The 22,921-nt window shown below is 49.1% G+C and overlaps 1 protein-coding gene across 1 annotated transcript in view; it reads right to left on the reverse strand.

Annotated features, from left to right (window-relative positions):
- LOC142584230 (neprilysin-like) overlaps positions 1 to 22,921 on the reverse strand; it is a 242,408-nt gene that overhangs the window by 93,259 nt on the left and 126,228 nt on the right. The window contains exon 11 of the mRNA XM_075694384.1: positions 18,839 to 19,070. Coding sequence (XP_075550499.1) covers positions 18,839 to 19,070 — 232 coding nt within the window. The remainder of the gene's footprint in view (positions 1 to 18,838; positions 19,071 to 22,921) is intronic.

Genomic DNA, 22,921 nt, shown 5'->3' on the forward strand with positions numbered 1-22,921 from the left:
TTGGGCATTGCAGAGTGACCCCATTTTGCAAATTTTAACTGAGCTTTAGTAAATTAATGTGGTGCAATATACCGAAAAATTCTTATATCACCCAAGTGCAACAGTCAGAACATCATACAAACACATGTGCATAATAATACGCACACGACTGTTAGATACACGTACAGACGGAACCGCAGTTCGGCCGTGATTTTTTAAAAAAGAGTGCACCGGCCGATGCTGCATGAAATCACGCACGATCATGCCACTTGCCGGGTCTATGCAGCTTAAGAGAAACATACGTGGGACATAACAGCTAGGAATGCTGGTGCAATCGTCAGTCGGCCACTCAACCACTCTATACAAGTGCGTTCAGTCTTTACGTGTATTTAGGCACGCCCTTATTGTCTTTAACTTGAAATTTTATTGCGGTCTCCTCAAGAGTTTCGCAGTGTTGTGATTCTGGAAATAAATGTGTCTTAAGCGTCTGTTGTACCATAGGACCACCCCGGGCGAAAAAGAGCCATCCCGGTACCGCTAGATATATGTAGTAAAGCGAGAGTTGAAGTACTTGAGGTTGGGGATATGGACAACCTCCCTGGTTGTCGTAGCGGAGTACGTTTCGGGGTTGGCTGGAACGAGTTCGCAGGTGACATCATTGACTTGGCGTAGCATGCAATATGAGCCTTGTAACAAGACAGGAATTTCTCGCAAAGGCTTACTGGACGGGAAGGGAACCAAGGTAGCACGAGGACTCACGACTAAATGTGGGCTTCACGGTGACAAAGGTCCTGACGGTGCTTATGGCGCTTTCCTGAAACAAGGCTAAGGAGAGTGCGTGAAAATCGTCGAGAGTGGCAAGCGCGAGCGAAGGAATCACGAACATACTCACTTGTCGACGTCATAATCGATGGTAACAAGGCGTCGACTAGCAGCATGGTTTCACGACTACGCAGTAGGTAGATAGGGAAACAGGCGGCAGTGTCAAGGCGAGAATAATCATAGACGAACGTAATGTAAGGTACAGTAAGGTTCGGATCATGGTGAGCGTCTGAAACGCATTGAGCGAACATATCTGTATGAATCTAGTACAATCGCGTGGTCAGGCCATTGGCTTGTGGGTGGTCGGTAGGGGTTGGTAAGGTAATGCAGGATAGAGCAGATGTATATAATGCTATTATTGGCCTTGGACAAGACGATACCGCTTCCATCTGTTTGACGTGGAGCTCGTCGCATAAAAATGACGTCGTGTAGTAGGAAGTCAGCCACGTAAGTTGCGCAGCTGGTATTGAGAGCGCGTGTAATGGAATTTCTGATCACGTAGTCAGTTGCGATAGCAACCCAGTTGTTCCTCGAGTGAGATACGGGAAAAGGAGCCAGGAGATCTAAACCGAAATGACCGAATGGCTATACCGGCATATCAAGTGAGTGCAGATAACCAGCTCTAAGTAGAAATGACTCTTGCGGCATTGACATGGCTCACAAGCAGTGACCTAAAGTCCTACAGAACGTGCGTGACTGGGCCAGAAAAAGCGGCGGCGTTCTCTTTCGTAAGTGCGAGACATGCCGAGATGCCTGGCGGTGGGCGCGTCGTGAAGTTTGTTTTGAACGGTCGAACAGAGCTACTTTGGAAGGACGAGAAGGAGGTTGGGCCTTCGAGATGAACATTACGATGATATAAAGTATAACCACCTAGAACAAATAGGCGTAAGGAAGCATCGTCGGGGTGGATTCGGAATTATTGACGAGCGATTTGAGTAAGGCATCGCAAAGTTACTAGTTCCGCAATGCGGAAAGCTGTGACACGGAGAAAACATAAGCGGTGTTCTCTATGTCACCCACGTCGGAGTTTTCAACGGGGTCACGCGACAAACAGTGCGCGTCATGATGCTGGCGTCCGCACTCGCGAATCATATAGTATCAAAATTCTTGGCGCCTCAAAGTCCAGCGACCAAACCTGCCGCTTGTATCGTTAAGGGACGAAAGCCAGCAGAGAGCATGATGCTAAGTTATTACAGAACAAGGACGGCTGTAAAGCTAAGGACGGAGCTTGGCAACCACCTGGACAACACCGAGGCATTCCGGTTCCGTAAACAATTACGCTTTGATGGTGAGTTGAGGCGGCTGGCATTCGCGATAGCACAATCATGGACACGCTGACGCTAGTCTAGAGCAGCGCATTGTTGGAATCTCAGCGCTGACACCCGTTGTTGCACCTGGGTCGCAAGCCCCAAGGGTAGCGTTGGCCTGCCGGCCTGGGGCACAACTGGAAGCATCCGAAGGTCCCGGCAAAGCATGAGTCGACTGGTAACAGAACAACTTGTTTATTCTAGCATCGCAAAAGAGCGGGCGGTCAGGTCGACCGAAGTGGAGAGACGGGAGAGCACGTTACTCAACAGAAGAAATCGGAGCCTCCCTCGGCGTCCGGGAGCAGCTGCTCTTATACTCTCGGAGTCGAGGGGAAGAAGGAACGCCTCGATAGACGCGCACGTGACGGCGCCGCTCGGGCACGTTGAGACGAGTAGGTGACGCATCCGCCGGGCCGGCGCCGCTCAGACCTCCTCGCTTCACAGTTGGGGGAGCTCCTCTCCCCGGCTGCCGCGCTTTGACAAGCGTGGGCACCAACATGCACACACACACACACACGCACACGAAGACACGTGGCATTGGAACATGCCTGGACGCGCTTGGCTGGGAGGCGTAGCGGCGGCGCCGAACGGGCCAAAATGTCCGTCGCTTTGAACGAAGCCCCGGCGTCCGTTGCATCCGCGCCGGCTATACCGCGCGTCGTAGGCGAAACGTAACAGACCGCCCCGCCGGGGGAAGGAGATCCCGATGGTCAGCGGACTGCATCCGCTGTCCGGAGGGATGTCGCTCGATGATGCTCATAACCGAAGTCGGGCGTTCTTCGGCGTTTCTTGAGCGCAGCGCACAGAGAAGGCCTCGTTCTCTCGTTCAGGTTCACACAGGACACTGCAAAGTGGCTTCGGGAGAGTTGACATTTTTGTTCTCGTTCCCAGCAAGCGGTAGAACTACGCCGAAACTCAACCGCTCAGTCAGCAAGCACGAAACAACCCTCACCAAGTCCTGCCAGGCTCTTTCCCCTTTTATACCACTGCCTAGTTCCTTACGGTAGTCTAGCAGCACTCAGAACGCGTCCACAAATTGGAAAATTGCACTACAAAACACGTCATCACTTTGAAACACTAAACAAAAGCAATATGTTAAAAATGCTGCCTCAGGAAGAAAAACATCAGTAACAAACAGCTCTGAGGCTGATTCCTACGTTAGGGGCTTCGACTTAAGCCATCGGCGTTACCGTTGAGACTCCCCTTTTTGTAACGCACCTCAAAGGAATATTGTTGCAAAGCGAGGCTCCAGCGCAGGAGGCGGCAATTTTTGGGAGAGATGGTCTGCAGCCATTGGAGAGGGCAGTGATCCGTCTCAATGATAAACCTCGAGCCGGCTAGGTAGCATGACAATTTCTGAACGGCCCACACGAGACAAGCATACTCTTTCTCGGTGGCGCTGTACGCCTGCTCACGACTGGTCAGCTTACGACTAGCATACAGGACGGGGTGTTCCACTTCTCCATTTTCCCGTTGGCACAGTACAACGCCCATGCCTCGCTCACTAGCATCGCACTGAACAACGAACCCTTTTGTGTAGTCTGGCGATCGTAGCACAGGCTGGCTTGTTAGGGTGCTCTTTAGGGCGCTAAAAGCTCTTTCCTTTGTCTCGTCCCAGACGACTGTTTGGGGCTCTGTTTTTCTTAGAGCATCCGTCAGGGGAGCCGCGATATCAGAGTACCGGGGGATGTACCGCTGATAGTAGCCGGCGACACCTAAGAACGACCGAATATCGGTCTTCGTGCGCGGTTGCGGGAAGTCTCGCACAGCGGCCACCTTTATTTCAGAGGGGCGGCGACGACCCCGTCCAATCACGTGACCGAGGTAGACAACCTCGGCCTGTGCTAACTGGCACTTGGGAGCCTTGACTGTCAAGCCCGCTTCGCGCAGGCGGGTTAGCACTGCCCGCAAGTGTGCCATATGCTCAGACCAGGATGCGGAGAATATCGCTACGTCGTCTAGATACGGTAAAGCGAATTCTTGCTGTCCCCGCAACACTTTATCCATGAGGCTTGAAAAGCAGTATGGCGCGTTCTTCAAACCAAAACTCAACACTTTAGGACGGAATGTTCCCATTGGTGAAATGAACGCCGCATACCTACTAGCCTCTTCTGTAAGTGGAACCTGCCAATAACCCCTGACAAGATCTAGGGTGGAAATAAACTGAGCGCTACTCACTTTCTCAAGGCGCTCCTCGATGTGAGGGATCGGATAAATTTGATCCTTAGTGATGGAATTAAGCCTGCGGTAGTCGACGCAAGGACGAGGTTCCTTGCCCGGTACCTCAACTAAAATCAAAGGGGAGGTATAATCACTCTCACCCGCCTCAATAACACCGAGCTGTAGCATTTTCTTTACCTCAGCCTCCATAATATCGTGCTGGCGGGGTGACACCCGATACGCCTTGGATTGTACTGGCTCTGGGGAGGTAAGTTCTATATCATGAGTAAGGACAGAAGTCCTACCAGGCCTCTCAGAGAACTGACCTTGAAACTCTTGTAAGAGCTGGTGTAGTTCGGTTTTCTGCTCAGGCGACAGCGGTGCTTTACTGATTAAGTCACTAATGACTTGATCGGTGTCTTCCCTGTTCGTCACTGAGCCTAGTCCCGGAAGCTCGACCGGAAGCTCTTCAGGAACGTTTACCATCATGCACACCACTGCTTCCCTTTGTCTATAGGGTTTGAGAAGTTTACAGTGGTAAACTTGCTGTGCTTTCCGCTTTCCTGGCAGACTCACCACGTAGTTAACGTCCGACAGTTTTTGAACAATCCGTGCTGGGCCCTCCCACTGCACGTCGAGTTTGTTTTTTAGCGATGTGCGCAATATCATGACCTCATCGCCCACCTCGAAACTACGGGCCCTGGCTGTCCGATCGTAATAAACCTTGGCCCTCTGCTGGGCCTTTGCCATTGGTTCACCTGACAACTCCTGTGCCCTTCTTAAGCGTTCGAGGAGCCTAAGCACGTACTCCACCACGACTGGGTCGTCGCCCCTGCCTTCCCACGATTCTCGAAGCATGCGAAGCGGAGACCGCAGCGGGCGACCGTACGCCAGCTCAGCTGGCGAAAACCCCGTAGCCGCATGCGGCGCGGTCCTTAATGCAAACATCACCCCAGGCAGACACAGCTCCCAGTCAGTTTGTTGTTCAAAACACAATGCTCTCAACACGCGCTTCATGACGGAGTGGAGCTTCTCAACGGAATTCGACTGTGGGTGGTACACTGAGCTGTGTATCAGCTTTACCCCACACCTTTCGAGAAAAGGCGTCGTCAAAGCGCTAGTAAACACTGTGCCCTGATCTGATTGGATTTCCGCAGGAAAACCAACTCGCGCAAATATGGACAGTAGTGCATTGACTATCTCAACTGAGCTGAGTTCTTTAAGCGGCACTGCTTCAGGGAACTTTGTCGCTGGGCAGATCACAGTCAAAATGTGTCTGTACCCCGTGGTTGTTGCCGGCAGAGGTCCCACTGTATCAATAACGAGCCGTCTAAAAGGCTCCGTAATGATAGGTACCAATTTCAACGGTGCCCTCGATTTGTCCCCTGGTTTGCCCACCCGCTGACAGGTGTCACATGTCCTCACGAACTGGTCTGCGTCCCGAAAACACCCTGGCCAATAGTACTCTTGCAAGAGACGGTCCTTAGTTTTCTTAACTCCTAGGTGTCCGGACCACGAACCCCCATGCGACAAGCGCAACAGATCCTGACGGTAGCACTGAGGAACGATCAGCTGATCGAACTCCACTCCCCTGCGGTCTAGATACTTCCGGTACAGGACCCCACCTCTTTCCACAAAGCGAGCATTTTTCTTGGTGATACCTTCCTTGACAATGCAGCGTATGTTTTCTAGGCTGCCATCCTTCTTTTGCTCGGCTATCAAAGCCGACCGGCTGACTTTTAGCAACCTATCAAGTCCGTCTGACGTAGGCGCGATGAGCAAATCTGCAGATAGCTCTTCTAACTTTCCCGTGTCGGGCATTCCCTCTCCAGTATCTGGTGCCTTCAACGCTACAGGCTCAATTTTACTCAGTTCGGGCGTGCTCTGAATATCCGCTTGCTGCGCCTCTGACCCTTTTTCATTGTTTGACAACGTCGGCCCCGCAACTACCGCCTTTGCAGCGAGCTCCCGAACCTTCGATCTGGTTAAGGCCTGAACGCTAGCCTCACCAAACAAAAGCCCCTTCTCGCGCAGGAGGTGATCGGACCTGTTCGAAAATAGGTACGGGTACTGGGGAGGCAGCATAGATGACACTGCGGCCTCCGTGTCAAGTGCTCCGAAAGGTCCTTCAATAAGCACTTTTGCTACGGGCAGACACACGCTATGAGCTTCCACGGCTTGCTTGATCCATGCGCAATCGCCCGTGAACATATCGGGTTCTACGTAAGACGGGTGAACTACATCCATCGTAGCTGCGGAATCGCGAAGCACTCGGCATTCTTTCCCGTTCACGAGGAGGTCTCGCATGTAAGGCTCGAGAAGCTTCATGTTCTCGTCAGTGCTGCATAATGACAAAAACACGACTTTTGTTTTTGTTTCCGGACACTGCGCCGAAAAGTGACCCGGCTTCTGGCACGTATAACAAACGCGCGCTTGCCTCGTCTCGAACCGCTTTCTGCGTTCGGCTTCGGCTGCCGCCGTCTCCTTACGTTCGGTCGGACTGCTTTCACTCGCATCCGCACTACGTGTGTCGCCCCTTGCTCTCATGGGTGTGAACTTTGGCCTCTCAAACTTGGAGCCAAATTCACCCTTTTGACCGTCCTTAGCTCCGCGAGCCCGACGCGTCACAAACTCCTCGGCTAGCTCGGCGGCTTTAGCCACCGTACAAACGTCTGGCCTATCCAAGACCCAGTACCGCACGTTCTCAGGTAACCGACTATAAAACTGTTCCAGCCCGAAACACTGCAGAACTTTCTCGTGGTCACCAAACGCTTTTTCTTCTTTGAGCCACTCCTGCATGTTTGACATAAGCGTGTAGGCAAACTCTGTATATCACTCACTTTTGCCTTTCTCATTTTCCCGAAACTTCCGACGGAACGCCTCCGCTGACAGCCTGTACTTCTTTAGCAGACTCGATTTCACTTTGTCGAAATCCTCTGCCTCCTCTCTCTTCAAGCGAGCGACTACGTCGGCCGCCTCGCCGGGTAACAAAGTGAGCAAGCGCTGTGGCCACGTTTCCCGAGAGAACCCCTGCTTCTCGCACGTTCGCTCGAAGTTAACCAGGAACGAACCAATGTCCTCTCCAAGCTTAAACGGCCGCATCAGGTCAGTCATTTTGAACAATGCTCGTTCTCCTGCACCGTGTGCCTGACTTACACTACGAGCGCGTTCCATCTCTATCTCGAGACGCTTCATTTCCAAAGCGTGTTGACGGTCGCGCTCTTTTTCTTTCTCTTGTTGCTCTCGCTCTTTCTGTTCTTTAAGTTCGCGCTCCTGTTTCTGTTGTTTAAGTTCGCGCTCTTCTTTCTGTTCTTTAAGTTCGCGCTCCTGTTTCTCTTTCTGTTCTTTAAGTTCGCGCTCCTGTTTCTCTTTTTGCTCTTTAAGTTCGCGCTCCTGTCTTTTTGCCCTCTCCTCAATAGTCTCAAGGCATTCCGACAGCTCGTCATCCTCAGCCTCTAACTCAAAAATAGCCCTTAGCAGTTCTGGTTTTCTGAATTTGTCTGAGACATCCAGACCCAACTCTCTTGCAAGCTCCAGCAATTTCGGTTTGCGCAACGACTTCAAATCCATGGCTGCTCTGAATGCTGCTTTCTCTACTGCCTACTATTGTCTTGCCGCAAACTAACCCGGCAGCAACGACAACCACAATTACCAGCTCTGTATCTGACACTAACAAAAGCCTGGCAAAACTCAGAAGAAGAAAGTCCCGCACTCACCAAACCTCGCAGCCAAGAATTCAGCGCAGTCGTTCCGCTGCAGGCAACCAGTCATCACACAGGGCTCGTTGCACTGCTCCCGGATGGTCCTTGTGCTGCTCAGCATACAGTCAACTGCATATCTTCGCTGCTGGCCTCCGTTGTCGCGATCTCACCGCTGGCAGACAGTTGTTGGAATCTCAGCGCTGACACCCGTTGTTGCACCTGGGTCGCAAGCCCCAAGGGTAGCGTTGGCCTGGCGGCCTGGGGCACAACTGGAAGCATCCGAAGGTCCCGGCAAAGCATGAGTCGACTGGTAACAGAACAACTTGTTTATTCTAGCATCGCAAAAGAGCGGGCGGTCAGGTCGACCGAAGTGGAGAGACGGGAGAGCACGTTACTCAACAGAAGAAATCGGAGCCTCCCTCGGCGTCCGGGAGCAGCTGCTCTTATACTCTCGGAGTCGAGGGGAAGAAGGAACGCCTCGATAGACGCGCACGTGACGGCGCCGCACGGTCACGTTGAGACGAGTAGCTGACGCATCCGCCGGGCCGGCGCCGGTCAGACCTCCTCGCTTCACAGTTGGGGGAGCTCCTCTCCCCGGCTGCCGCGCTTTGACAAGCGTGGGCACCAACATGCACACACACACACGCGCGCACACGAAGACACGTGGCATTGGAACATGCCTGGACGCGCTTGGCGGGGAGGCGTAGCGGCGGCGCCGAACGGGCCACAATGTCCGTCGCTTTGAACGAAGCCCCGGCGTCCGTTGCATCCGCGCCGGCTATACCGCGCGTCGTAAGCGAAACGTAACAGCATACATCATGACCGCTGGCCTGCATACGGAATTTTGCTGAGGCATTAGCGTCGAAATGGGCGGGGATCAGTGGTGAGGTAAGATGTGTAAGAGAAAGTGGCTGATTGCGGAGGTCTCTGGGAGAAAGGTACGCCTTTCTTCAAAAGGTGAGTGAGAGGTCGAGCAATACCGGAAAAATCTCGAACAAAGCCGCGGAAGTTAGTTCATAGCCGAACACAATTGCGAAGGTTTGTGGCTGAGTTCGGAATTGAAAAGTCTCGGACCGCACGATTTTTGTTTATGTCACGTTGAACGCCAGAAGCCTCCAGGAGATGAACCACGGCGACAATTTAGCGGAGCCCGAAAGAACATTCCGATAGTGTGAATATGGTCCATTGTGATATGTGGTCGATGGTGTGATATGGAATTTCGATTGATAGTGTGAATATGGTCTATTGTTGAGTAGCGTTTACGGAATCCTGCCTGGTCATTTGGTTTACTGAAGTATAAGGTGTTCCTGATTCTATTTGCGATTACCTGAGTAAATACTTTGTAGGCAACGGACAGTAAGCTGATCGGTCTATAATTTTTCAAGTCAATATGCTCAATATAATGCTCAATAATGATGCTCAGTGATGCTCAATATTGTCACAGACAAAGCCACAAAAGACTTCGGACGACGCTATCGATTTTTATATATCGCTGTCCTGGCACCTTCGTCGTTGTCTTCTTCTGGGAGCTACCCAACATGCCTAGCATGTGGCACCAAATTGCACGGAGTGGCTGTCAGCTGTGTCTAGGTCGTGGCATTACCTCTCTCTCTAGAAGCATCGTCTCGATGCGGAACATTCATGCACTGGAGATTACCACGGTGATAAAGTTAAGGGAGACGCAGATGGTGAGAGAGGTGCGGAGCTTCGCGTTCAGCGTGAGTGGTATAACTTCAGTCTAGAGACGTGAACGACATCGGACACGCATGGGCATCGGGGATGGCGAGTGGTGCCGTCTCCTTCAGGAATCACTTCGTATGTGACGTCGCCGGGTAGTTGAACGATCCCATAAGGTCCAAAGTAGCGGCGCAAAAGTTTCTTAGACCGACCACGCTGGCGGATCGGTGTCTACACCGGGTTGATAAGTGACGTCGCGGTGACGAAGATTGTATCGGTCGGCGTTGTTCTGTTGTTGGTAGCGGATACGCATTCGTGCGAGCTGGCGCGCCTCTTCGGCGCATCGAGCGAATTCGGCAGCATCAGTGAAAACATTAGAACACAAGGTGGGTAAAAGCACTGCGTCCAACGTTGTGACAGCTTCCCGGCCGTGCACAAAGCGAAAAGGGGTGAAGCCGGTAGTTTCTTGAACGTCAGTATTATATGCAAACGTAACATATGGGAGAACGTCGTCCCAGTTGTTGTGGTCGACGGCAACATACATGGAAATCATATCAGCGATCGTTTTGTTTAGCCTTTCTGTGAGCCCATTAGTCTGGGGATGGTAAGCAGTGGCTTCACGGTGAACTATACCACTGAGAAGTATGATATCTTCTGTGAGCTGCGCTCTAAATGCTGTGCCCCGGCCGGTCATAACCACTGTTGGAGCACCGTGCGAAGTATGATACAATGTACAAAGAATGTCGCAATATTATTAGCAGTGCCTCGTGGGAGAGCTCTGGTTTCAATGTAACGTGTAAGGTAGTCTGAGGCAACAGCAATCCAACGGTTACCCGCCCTCGACGTGGGGAATGGTCCAAGCAAATCTATGCCAACCTGTTGAAAAGGGATCCGCGGAGGATCCACGGGATGGAGAAGCCCAGCAGGACGTACGGGTGGTGTCTTGAGTCTCTGGCAGTCGAGGCACGTCTCCATGTATTGCTTTACGTCACAGCGAAGGTTAGGACAGAAGAACTTTTGGTGTATGCGTGAAAACGTCCGTGCGAATCCCAAGTGGCCCGAAGATGGCTCGTTGTGAGAGGCCCACAGGATGTCGTCACGTAGTGAATACGGCACTACAAGGAGGCAGGAGGTTGCGGTCGAGTGAAAGCCCAATTTGTAGAGAACGCCATCGCGGAGAAAAAACGATAACTTGCGCATGAACATACGAGGAGGCTCTGGTAGACGGTTCTCAAGGTAGTCGATGAGGAGCCGGAGTTCTGAATCATCGCGCTGTTGCTTGCTGATGTCTGATACTGTGATAATGTACAGAAATGCGTCCTCTTCATTAAAGTTGTATGGCGACGGTTGAAGTGGAGCACGTGACAGGCAGTCGGCGTCGGTGTGTTTACGCCCGGACTTGAAGACTATTGTCATATCGTATTCTTGCAAGCGAAGACTCCAGCGTGCAAGACGGCCAGATGGATCCTTCAGATTGGCGAGCCAGCACAATGAATGGTGATCTGTCACAACTCGAAACGATTGGCCGTACAAACATGGTCGGAACTTAGGAATTGCCCACACAACGACCAAGCATTCTTTCTCCGTAGTGGGATTGTTCCTTTCAGCTGGAGACAAAGTGCGGCTTGAGTACGCAATGACACGCTGGGCTCCATCTTGCCACTGTAAAAGACGGCACCAAGGCCAACGTTTCTGGCATCCGTGTGCAACTCGGTGTCACTGTCTTCGTCAAAGTGTCCTAGAACAGGAAGTGTCTGCAGACGTTTCTGCAGTTCACAGAAGGCCTCTTGTTTGTGCTGCTCCCAGACAAACGGAACATTACCCTTAGTCAACCGTTGGAAAGGTTCGGCTATCCGTGAAAAGTTAGCCACGAAGCGTCGATAATATGCGCAAAGCCCTGGAAAACGGCGGAGTTCGTGTTTGTTCGAAGGTGTTGGAAACGAAGCAACAGCAATGGTTTTGTCTGGCATCCGTGTGCAACTCGGTGTCACTGTCTTCGTCAAAGTGTCCTAGAACAGGAAGTGTGTGCAGACGTTTCTGGAGTTCACAGAAGGCCTATTCTTTGTGCTGCTCCCAGACAAACGGAACATTACCCTTCGTCAACCGTTGGAAAGGCTCGGCTATCCGTGAAAAGTTAGCCACAAAGCGTCGATAATATGCGCAAAGCCCTGGAAAACGGCGGAGTTCGTGTTTGTTCGAAGGTGTTGGAAACGAAGCAACAGCAATGGTTTTGTCGGGGTCTGGTCGAATGCCCTCGTAGCTGACGACATGGCCTAAAAATTTGAGGTCGTCATACCCGAAATGGCATTTTTCAGGCTTTAAAGGCAGGCCAGCAGTACGAATTGCGTCAAGAACTGCTTGTAAGCGCTGAAGGTGGTGCTCAAAAGTTTCTGAAAACACAACGATATCATCTAAATAGACAAGACATGACTGCCACTTGAGACCTGATAGAACCGTGTTCATCTTGCGCTGAAAAGTAGCAGGAGCAGATCACAATCAGAAAGGAAGGACCTTGAATTCGTAGAGTCCGTCAGGAATAACAAACGCGGTTTTCTCACGGTCATGCTCATCAACCTCTATTTGCCAGTAGCCACTGCGAAGGTCCATCGATGAGAAGTATCGAGCATGTCGAAGGCGGTTCAAAGAGTGGTCGAATCGGGGAAGCGGATAAACGTCCTTCTTCGTGACGTTGTTAAGCTTGCGATAGTCAATGAAAACGCAGTGTGACGTCTTTTTTTTTCACCAGAACCACAGGTGACGCCCATGGACTAGTGGAGGGCTGTATGATGTCGGTAAGCATTTGTTGGACTTGATTTAGGAAGGCGTCTTGCTCTTTATGAGAAACACGGTAGGCACGCTGGCGCGCGGGTCTTTCATTGGGATTTGTAATAAATCTTTGTTTCGCAATAGGCGTTTCGTTGACCTTCGATGTTGAAGCGAAACAGTCCGCAAAAGACTGTAATAGGCTTCGAATGCTAGCCTGTTGTTCACCTGATAATTTAGAATTCACATAACTCTTGCTGTTGGCTGGTAGGTCACAGTTAGAACCTCCATCATTGTGTCCTACAGGTAAACAAGTGGGAAAGTCACTGACTGGCTCCAAATAGGCGATGGCAGTTCGTGGGCGCCAAGTGCTGGTATTCACGACTGAAATTGGTACTAAAATCTGAGACGGTGTCGTCACCTTGCGAAGTGCAGTAACCAGTTGTCCGCTCATGATAGAATAATTGGCACCAGTATCGACAAGAGCGGTTACCGGGTGCTTATCTACAGAAACGAGTATGTCGGCTGAAACAGGTTCTCGGTTTTCGAAGGAAAGTGTTGAAGGTACGCAGTCGTCGTTGTCGTCGTCGTCGAGGCCGTCATCGGGGTGTCGCAGCGGAGGATATTTCGAAGTGCGTTGGACAGCGGCCCCACTCCCGGAGGTCGCTTTTCTTAGTTTCCCCGACTTGGGCTCGTGGGCCGGTTGCCCACGGAAGCGGATAACGTAGTGTAGCGGCTAGGTGACGTCGATCGTCGAGGAGGTGGTGATCGTGACAGGCGCCTATGCGGCGACGGAGATCGGGTCGTTGACAGGGACTGTTCAACCGGTGGGAACTCCGCTTAGGGCGACGAAGGTTGACTGGCCAGATATTGCTGGATTTCTCTCGGGCGCTCTCCCTCACGTGGGCGACGAGCGCCGGGGTGACAGCCCCGCAGTTCTATTCTTCGGTAGTAGCAGGCACAGTACAACGCGTGCCTGCTACTACGCGGCTTCCACTGCTACTGCTTCCACTGTGGCCCACTTCGCCACAGTGGAAGCAGAGTGGCTGAGAGTTAGGTGTGCGCCACACGTCTGACTTTCGCGTATTGATTCGGGGGCCCGTGGACCCGTACATATTTGTACTTGAAGCTTGGCCCTGGAAGTGGCACAGCGGTTCTTCAGAAGAAGGCGGGCTACGGCGGTTCCCGAGTTGCGCAGGTAGCCTCACTGCTTGCGCATAAGTCACTACGGGGCGGCTTCAGGTCTCGTTTGCACGAATGGCTGTGCCGCATGGCGGACTTCTTCGCAGACGATATATGTGAGGGATGTTACGGTCGGTTGAAATCGCACTCCCTGTAGTCGATAGAGCTCCTCACGCACCACACTACGCACAAGCTCTCAAAGCGCATCGGTGTCACAGGGCAACAAGAGAGAAGGTGCTGATAGCAGGCTGATTTGACGATCGTAGACCGAGGAGCGTTGCCGAAGGGCTCACTCCATTGTTGTCGCCTCACTGACGAACTCAGCTACTGTAGCTGGAGGCCTTCGCATCAGTTCAGCAAACAGCTGCTCTTTCACTGCACGCATCAGCAGGCGTACATTCTTCGCTTCTGTCATGCCAGGGCCAGAACGCTTGAAAATCCGCGACATGTCATCTACGAACATGGCTACGCTTTCGTTCGGCCTTTGAACCCTATTCTGAAGGGCTTGCTCTGCTCGCTCTTTCCTTGCGGGGCTACTGTACGTATCGCGTATCTGCCGCTCAAATTATTGCGAGGTGGTGATGGATGGCTCGTGGTTAGCGAACTATGTTCGGGCGCAGTCATCTAGGGCGAAGTACACGTTGCTCAACTTTTTCTGCTCGTCCCAATAATTGACGTCAGCCACACGATCGAAGTCGTCGAGCCAGTCTTCCACGTCCTCGAAAGGCTCACAATGGAACGGCCGCGACCAGCGTGGGGTGTGGAGAACCAGCGATGCAGGAGGCTGTCCCGTACAGTATGTCTCCTGTGTCTGGCTTGCGGTTGTGGTGGACATCCTCGGCAGATCTTGCAGGCGGCATTCCGGAGGCAGTCTTTCGAGCCGTCGGCTTTTGCGTAGGTTGTCCGCTTCCAGTTCCTGGGGTCAGAGTACATAGACGCGTACCCCGCACTTCCACTAGTTTGTCACAGACAAAGCCACAAAAGACTTCGGTCGATGCTATAGATCTTTTATATATCGCTGTCCTGGCACCTTTCGTCGTTGTCGTCTTCTGGGGGCCACGCGACATGCCTAGCACGTGGCACCGAATTGCACTGAGTGGCTGTCAGCTGTGTCGAGGTCGTGGCAATATAATCTACGGTAAATAGCAGCAGTATCGCCAGGATTGTGATGACGCTTGACAGCAAGCATCTGTTCAAAACGGCGACTGCCAAATTTGAAAATATCCCGGTAGAAAAAGAAAGTACGGTAGAGGTCTTCGACCTGAGCTCGACCACTATGATTTTGTTAATCTTGAAATCAGCACACGATGCAGACTTTGGAGAACTCGTAGCAAGGGAATCGTCGGGTCAGAAAGCCGCCACGTGATGGTAATATAAAGGCTCAAGTTGGGCTAGTCAAATTTCCCGGGTTACATTTTGCTTGGTCTAATCAACGTTGACGACAGGGATGCAAGTCCGGTTGGTCGTGATAGAAGTGCGTAACGTGCGGCCGCGTCATATTGCCATCGAATGTCGGGCAGCGGAGTGATGAGGTGATCTTCATCAAGAACGGGCGGGGTAGACGAAAGTTCGTTATTTGATATTAATTTCGGTGGCGTTCGAACGAAGATGGTGGGGCTTAATCGACTGGCAATTTTGTATCACGAGCAGTGGTGTCACTAGGGTTAGCGGCTCCTGGGACGGCAGGCCGAGACACCCCCCGCTCTCTCGCTACAAGCAACGATGCACAAATGTAGCATCATAGTTTGCTTCAGCATCGAGTTAGCTTCGTAACTGATAATTATGCATTTTTTGAAATGTTCTAAGTATTGAGTGCATCGCAGAAGTACCTATTCAGCATGACATCATCGATAACACGCATATTTATGTGTTGATTTTGTAATAATAAGCAGAAAAGCAGGTGGGTACAATGTATATGTGTAAAAAAGGACACTTATAAAAAACTAAACGGTGTAAATAGTTTTCGCCAGATGAACCCCCAGATTAACACTGTAGAACAGACGTGCACAAAAACACAAGAAATGCAAACAATGAACAAACACATAATGTGTTGCATGTGCATTAAACTTCGTATAGATAGCTAGGTGCAGTGCGCATTTCATGCGTATTCGGTTAAGTAAATATGCAAAATTAGGTTATCCGCATTTTTAGTGAAGTTCAAACAAGCTCCTCCTATTCAGCAAATTTGAAAGGAGAGGAAAATGATGACAAGTCAGGAAAGGCAGGCCATTAGGCGAACAATAAAGTCTGAGTAGAACGTGCCGTACTTCGGAGAAACTTTCATTCAAATAACTTGGTTAGGCGGGTCATCCTTTCTTTCTTTCTCTCTTTCTTTCTTACAAAAATAAAGCACAACTTTCTTCTAACCTCGCACTATTCCCTAGTGCTTTCGTCCCCAGTAGCGAGGTATTCCGTGAGCAGTTAGGGAGCGCGTCTCGTGGGTGCATCTGCGACTCATTTTATGTACTTCTCAGTGGTGGCATCCCTAAATCAAATGTCATTTTGAAGTTGATGTTCTAAAGCACCGTAAGTCAATATGAATTGCTAAGGGCACCGTCCTCCAAATTTTCACTCTTTCGTTGTTTCCTGCATTGAGCACATAGCGCCAGTGTTCCACTCAGCGTAAGCGCCCGGCGCCTTTTCGCTTTTTCGACGCATAATTATTTGCCATTGCACCCCCCCCTCCCCTTCGCTCTTTCCATTGGTGTCTTTTATGGTGTCTCATCTCAGGGTGGTATGGTAGCGAGCTCGACGTAGCGAGTGCTACGGCAGAGGTCCGTGGCCACGAGGGGGATCTTAAGCCTACTACGCAAAGTCACTCAAGTTTTCCTGCCATGCACGTTTTCCTGCCACACAAAAGGAAATTCTTAGGCCGCATGCTGCACCACCACCACCAGCTCTGCATGAGTCACGGACACAGTCTGGGTGTTTTGCTGACATCTGTGGCATGTTTCTACCGCGCCGACTGTTCGTTATGGCTGTTTCTTTTAAACTATTGAAGGTTAATATCGTCTTTGTTCCTTTCAGAATATGTTAGGAGACTCATGGAAACACTTTGTCATGTTGAAAAATACGACTTTTATTATCGCTAGAGAAGCGCATACTGTAAAGGCGAGCCTACACTCAGTTGCGCTAGCACCCCGGCCAGACCTGGAAGCTGCACTGGCACAGCATCGGTCCCGTGTTAAGAGAAAGCTATAGCTCGGGGGCCCCTACCTAAATATACGGGAAAGGTTAATAGTTCTTCTCGTTAAAGATTGTGCCAAATTTGTTGAGGTTTATTGAATTTAAAATGAAAAGGAGTTATAGTCTCACCTTGAAGCAAATTTTATATGTTGTCTGTCAATCTCTTAATAAAAATTGAAGAAAATTGCTAATTTCCAGCAAACAACACTGTAAAATTTAGTCTGTAACTCAGCAAATAAAAACAACATTGCATATATGTGAACTCCACCTCATAGTGCGTCTAAAGTGTACAAATCTTTGTATTATACATGGTTCCCAATTAAACCAATAATGTGTGAGTGAAAGCTTTGGAAAACCCTTGTAAAGAATGTAACGAATTCATGTCAGATGTAATTGATAAATTACATTTGTCCACGCTGGATGACATAACGGATGCAACTTACAGAACTAGAAAATCTTTTCTTGGTGCATAGCTACGGATTTGTTAACTTCGTGCTTCCATTTTTCAACTTGCAAATTTTGAAAAGTTTGTTTTTGAACGCTCAAGCCATAAATCAAAGTTGCGCTTTCAAAAGACATGACAATTTGGCTTTCTATCTCGAATGCCGCACACTTAAATAAAGTCGACCGAGGGGTTATTTAAGATAAGAGTTTCTGCTTTTGACATGTATTTAAATAGGCCGCATCGGAGCTGGGAAGTCGTTGATGCTTTTTCATAAGACAGAATAGCTAATATATTCTTGTGTAAGCACTGCCGCTACCCATGAGTACTGTTATTATGTATTTCTCTTCATATTTCCGTCATTACATAATCATCCGAAAAAAAATAACATTTGAGCCTGTGAACTACTCTAACAGTGCAGTAGCTCTAGGAGAACTTGCATATATAGCAGTGCTTTGGGTTAAATAACAAAATATTTTGTTTATTATTATACACTTAATACATTCGCTAGTACTTACCAGGTAGAGTAGTGAAAGCTTAAGTAGAGCAGGTCGTGTGACTTCGCATTCGTAAATTTGACAGTTAAAAACTAGTTTTTTTTTACTTTCTTTCTCTATGTGCCTAAGTATTTATGATTGTATGAATGAACTTGACTACAGTTTATGTGATGGACTTTGAGCGCTTGCATGTTGAACACATGCCTCCCGATAAGCTGAAGAAACAAGTACTGCCTCACTAAAGCGAAATAATAGATACAGCCTGAATGTGACATTGTGTTTAGTAAAAGTGAGCTAGTTGCTGAACCAGTGCTTCATAACGCTAAGAATGGCAAAATAGCATTAAGACATAATGGCATCACGCACAAAACAGGCATGTGGTAAATAATGTGCAAACAGAAATATTGCGCATTTCTTTTCCTCGTATGTGTACTGCCTTATTGAACTTGTGCGATAATGTGCTTATACTGACGAGACAGTCAGAAATAGTCGAACATTTACGCTCTTCCTGTCTCTGAGCTTTGTCTCTGTCTCTGAGGGGCCCTGGTACAACGCTGACATCTTCGAGAGTCCCATGTGATGTCATACTACAATAGCAGCCGTCCATCGGGAGATGTGTTGGACTTTCATGCAGTCGAAAAAAGAAACAGCTAAATAAAACTTTAGAAACCTCGATCTGGCATTAAAAGAAGTCCCGGTCTGTTTCTAACATGCACAAACGCATGACATAATGCTTGCAGTATTACCCGATTATCCCTTTAAAGAAATGAATTGGCGAGCGTTCTTGTTTAGCGATGATACTTTTAATTCTTTTCAGGCCATTCCTGGGGCGGCTCTCACGAACAATAATTATCGAAAACAGTAACTAATTTCAGGACGCCTTCTTAAATGTTCGATAGGTAACGCATAGTCCGCACCAGAACGCGTTCTTAAATTTGTTATTATTTTGTTAATAAATGTTCGTGCAAGCCGCCCCCGATCCCTTGCCCTCCGGGGGACTGCTCGTACGAGGGATTAGAATGTTGACCCCAAGGGCCTCTTTTTCGAAATTTGTTGTCGTGTTAGCCACCACCGCAGCGGCACAGCAGCCTTTTATTGGCGGAAATCGCAAAAGTTGCGTACCGCCGGGATGCTGGTGCCTCCAGGATTGATGCCATTAGGCGCCCCGAATTGTGTGGCGCGTTGGTAGAGCAGTCCATGGCCGAGCGCTCCTGGAAACGTGCGTTCGGTCAGCATGACGCACGCGGCCTTCTTTTTGGCTGCCGGAAAATCCGGGATGGCCAGGTGACCGAAAATGGCAAGGTACACGTCTATTTGCTGCACCAAGTTCACCAGCGCTCGGGTGAAAGGCTCCCTGCGAGAGACAGCCCGTCGTCACTACTGTGCTTTGTGTTCATGATTGATTCACAGGGATACATTAACGAAAGGTATCCGTTGTCTATTCCTAATCTTTTGAAACGCTGTATGCACAATTTTGAACGCGAGAAGAGCTGTTTAAAAGCCAAACAAGCGGATGGAAACGTGTCGTATACGAGTTCGGACACTTCTATAAAACATGTCCCGCAAATTTGAATAAATGCATGCAGAAACTCCACTGGAGTCGTCTAAGATTGCGCAAGCAAATACCAACATTTCAAGTTTGCCGAGCTCAAAACTTATCTTTGTCGGCCCCCAGATTTCCTGTTCGATCACCCTCAAATTTAAGTTGGCCCACCCCTAAATTTCAATTTGGCCTACATCCAAATTTCAATGTTGGCCCGGCCCCAAATTTAGGCGGGTCCACCCTCACATTTCAAGTTGGCTCACCACCATTTTATTTTGGCCCATGTCCCAATTTTAAGTTGGTCAATCTGGTAATTTAGGTTGGCCTACCCAAAAATTTGAATTGGCGGACCCCACATTTCAACTTGGCCCCCGTGCAAAGTTGAAGTTGCCCTACCCATAAGTTTAACTTGGCCCCCACCCAAATGTCATTTGGCCCAACTCCATATTTCGATTGGCCCAACCCCAAATTACAAGTTGACACACCTCCAAACTTCAGTTGGCATACCCCTACCATAAGCTTCCCCATGCATTTTCTGAGGAGGCCTATGTAGCTCATGGCTATTCCCTTTTTTATTTATTTTGTGGTTTACCTTCTTCCTAATCACTTATAAATCTACCCACCATCGACATTTTCACTATTATAACGACTAATGTCTTCGCAAATTACTCAGTTTTTGTGAAGATGCAAGGCACTGAACTTTTCAACTGACGATGCAGGGGTAGTCGCCAAAGAATACGGACTCACCGACATGTGCAAAAGTAATAAAATGAGCCGTAATAAGACGGGTTACAGAGTATGAACAGCTACCAACTAGTCCCTTTCATCGAGCTTTCAAACTACCCAGGTAGTGTTGGCTTTGTTAGCGAACCAACAAACCTAGCTTGCAGGAAAAAATGTGTTCATTCACGGCAGATTTTCCAGGGAAAGCATAACTGAAAGCGACAACCCAAAGAGAATGTTTCATGTAAAGCGCAGTAAGTGTTCAGAAATGTTTCCATTGCACACTATCGCATGGTATCTGGCGCACATGGGAACCAATGTACATCCCAGCAAACCCAACCCGAATAAGCTAGTTCACGACCAAGCGTGAGGTCTAACATTCCGCTATGGTCCTGATACGATAAGCAGTGGGTATTGCGAGCATAACTCTGACCTGTTACTCTCTTTTCATGAAATAGTCAAATATCAGCTATCAAACTATCAACAGTCAAACATCAGTCAAACTATCAGCTTGGACACAGGCAATCTCCGCTTCCACACCCACAGCTAACTAGACCTCAATCTCCCACATTCCGGATGTTACAAACGGGATCTTTCTCTTCGAGAGAAAAGTTTAGCCGCTTTGCTCCGGACATCAACGCACACTGCCCCGAGTGCAATGAAGAGTGCTGCTCGTTAGCACACATGCAATGGCGATGCTCTGCGTTACAAAACGCGTCTTTGAATAAACAAGAGGACTAGGAAGAGGCCCTTAAAAGCGGCGATCCCCAGGAACAACTAAGGGCCGTCCAAAGGGCACGCGAATGGGCGGAGGACCATGGCCTTCCGGCCCCAACGTGGGAGCAGCCCGCAACTATCACTTAGTATTTCTTTAGGACCTTAATAGAGTTTATTGATTGATTGACTGATTACGCATTAAAGCAATATGCGTGTCTTGCTGCGTGGCTTTGCGTGCCATTGCCTGCGGCTTGTCGCAGTCTCAAGTTGTTATGGATGGGGATCTTGTGCGCGAAGCGCGACGTGATATATTATGCAGTTATTTATTCCTTTATCACTATATTATAGTAGCCGCCAAAGCAGGCATTATGATATTTAGAAACAGTAAGATCGAAAGGTGTGAATTTCACTGAACAAATTGTTCATTGACAGCACGCCATTCAGAGCAGTGGTCAGAAATAGCTAGTTACAAATATATAAACAAATTGACTGACATCAAGAAAAAATTACTTGCCGCTGCTGTATTCGGCTGCGAACAATATGCACTTGGTTGCCTTCGTGTAGCTTGGTTATCTTGGTTATGCCGTCTTATTTAAGAACGCGATGCATGATGACTGGAACCCCCTGTACAAAGATGCTGGAAAAAGTAAATGCACTAGAGAACTAGACGGTTACACATATATCCTGTGAAATTCTCCCGTAACATGTGAAAAGTGTGCAATGTGCCGGTTGAAACCTCGCGCTGTCTGCGTTCTACGGCCGCCTCCACGTGCGCCGGATGAATGGATGGATACTATGAGCGCCCCCTTTGGAACGGCGCGGTGGGTGGCGCCACCAAACTCTTGCTAGTATATTGCCTAATGTCCTACCTATGTAAGAAAAAAAACGCGATGTATTCCCATCGCCAGACATTCTAAATCCATATTGGGAACTTTGTTTTTGTACGCCTCCATTGTTTGTCGTTTCCTTACCTCCACCACTCTTCCAATCGCCTCTTACTAATTTCTATCGCGAACATGCCTGCATTTCCTCTGCTCTAGCAGAATCCAAGGGATTCGAGGAGGCCAGAGGTGCCTAAATTGACAGCTGGGCAGATATCTTCGCATTCTAATAAAACATGCTCCACCGTCTCCCCGGCCTTAGCGCAGCAAGCACATGCTTCTTCTTCCTTCTTATATCGTGCTTTATAGGTGCGTGTTCTAAAGCATCCTGATCTCGCTTCGAAAAGTAATGAGCTTCCCTTTGAGTTATCATCAATTGTTTCTTTCCTCATTTTGTTTCCTCTTAAGCAGTCACTCATAGCAGGTTTCTTTTCCCTTTCCGCCACCCATGAGATTGTCTTGCTCTCTCTGCCTTTCCGTTTGACGTTCTTTTTTGCCATGTTGCTCACCTACCAGTCGCATACTTGGTGGTGAGCTTCCTATTTCTTTTATTCCACTGTGAATCAACCTTTTTTCCGGCACAAATATTTGAACACTTTCCCAGCATATTTACTTGCTTCCATATTGTTCCGTCGTTCTTCGTAATCAATATTACTCTGAGCTTCCCCCAATTCGAAACTTCTCCAGCCCATATCACCCTACACAGCTTCATTTGTAGTCCTCTTCAGAGTGCCCAACGGGAGGCGTCCCACTGACCTTTGTTTCCCGTCGAGTCCTGATTGCACCGCTGACTTCAAGCAAATAACCACATTCGCGAATGTTAGTCCTGGAGCCATTACACTTTACCACATAGCCCAGATCACCTTGTACCTATTGTATCCCCATAGTGCTCTGTGTTCCATTATGTCCATATCTCTCTTCCCCTTTGCTGTTATTGTTGTTTCTTTTGTGTCCACACATCTCTTACCTTCGTTTGTGTTATTTTACGCAAGGCGCATGCGCATTATGAATTGCTTTTTGATAAAGAGGGAAAAAAACTCAACATCGAGACTCCACGACCGCCACGCATGTGGGCACCAGACACCGAATAGAGTCAACAACTAGGTGAAAACACAAAACTAGTTTCAACAGAAAGACTATAGAGAAAATGAGTCAGGTCACAGCTGTAAAAAGTTATCTCTTGCACAGCGCGAAACTTTAAAACAACTCGTGGATAGGGAGAACATCATAATCAATCCAGCAGACAGAGGTGGTAGAATTGCAATTGGGCAATAGAAAAAGAAGGCTGAAGCTCTCCGGCAATTCAGTAATTGATTCAGAACCACCAGTAAAGCATTGCTC

Source organism: Dermacentor variabilis, chromosome 6 (genome assembly GCF_050947875.1).
Source record: "Dermacentor variabilis isolate Ectoservices chromosome 6, ASM5094787v1, whole genome shotgun sequence".
In the NCBI taxonomy this organism is placed as follows: Eukaryota; Metazoa; Arthropoda; class Arachnida; order Ixodida; family Ixodidae; genus Dermacentor; species Dermacentor variabilis.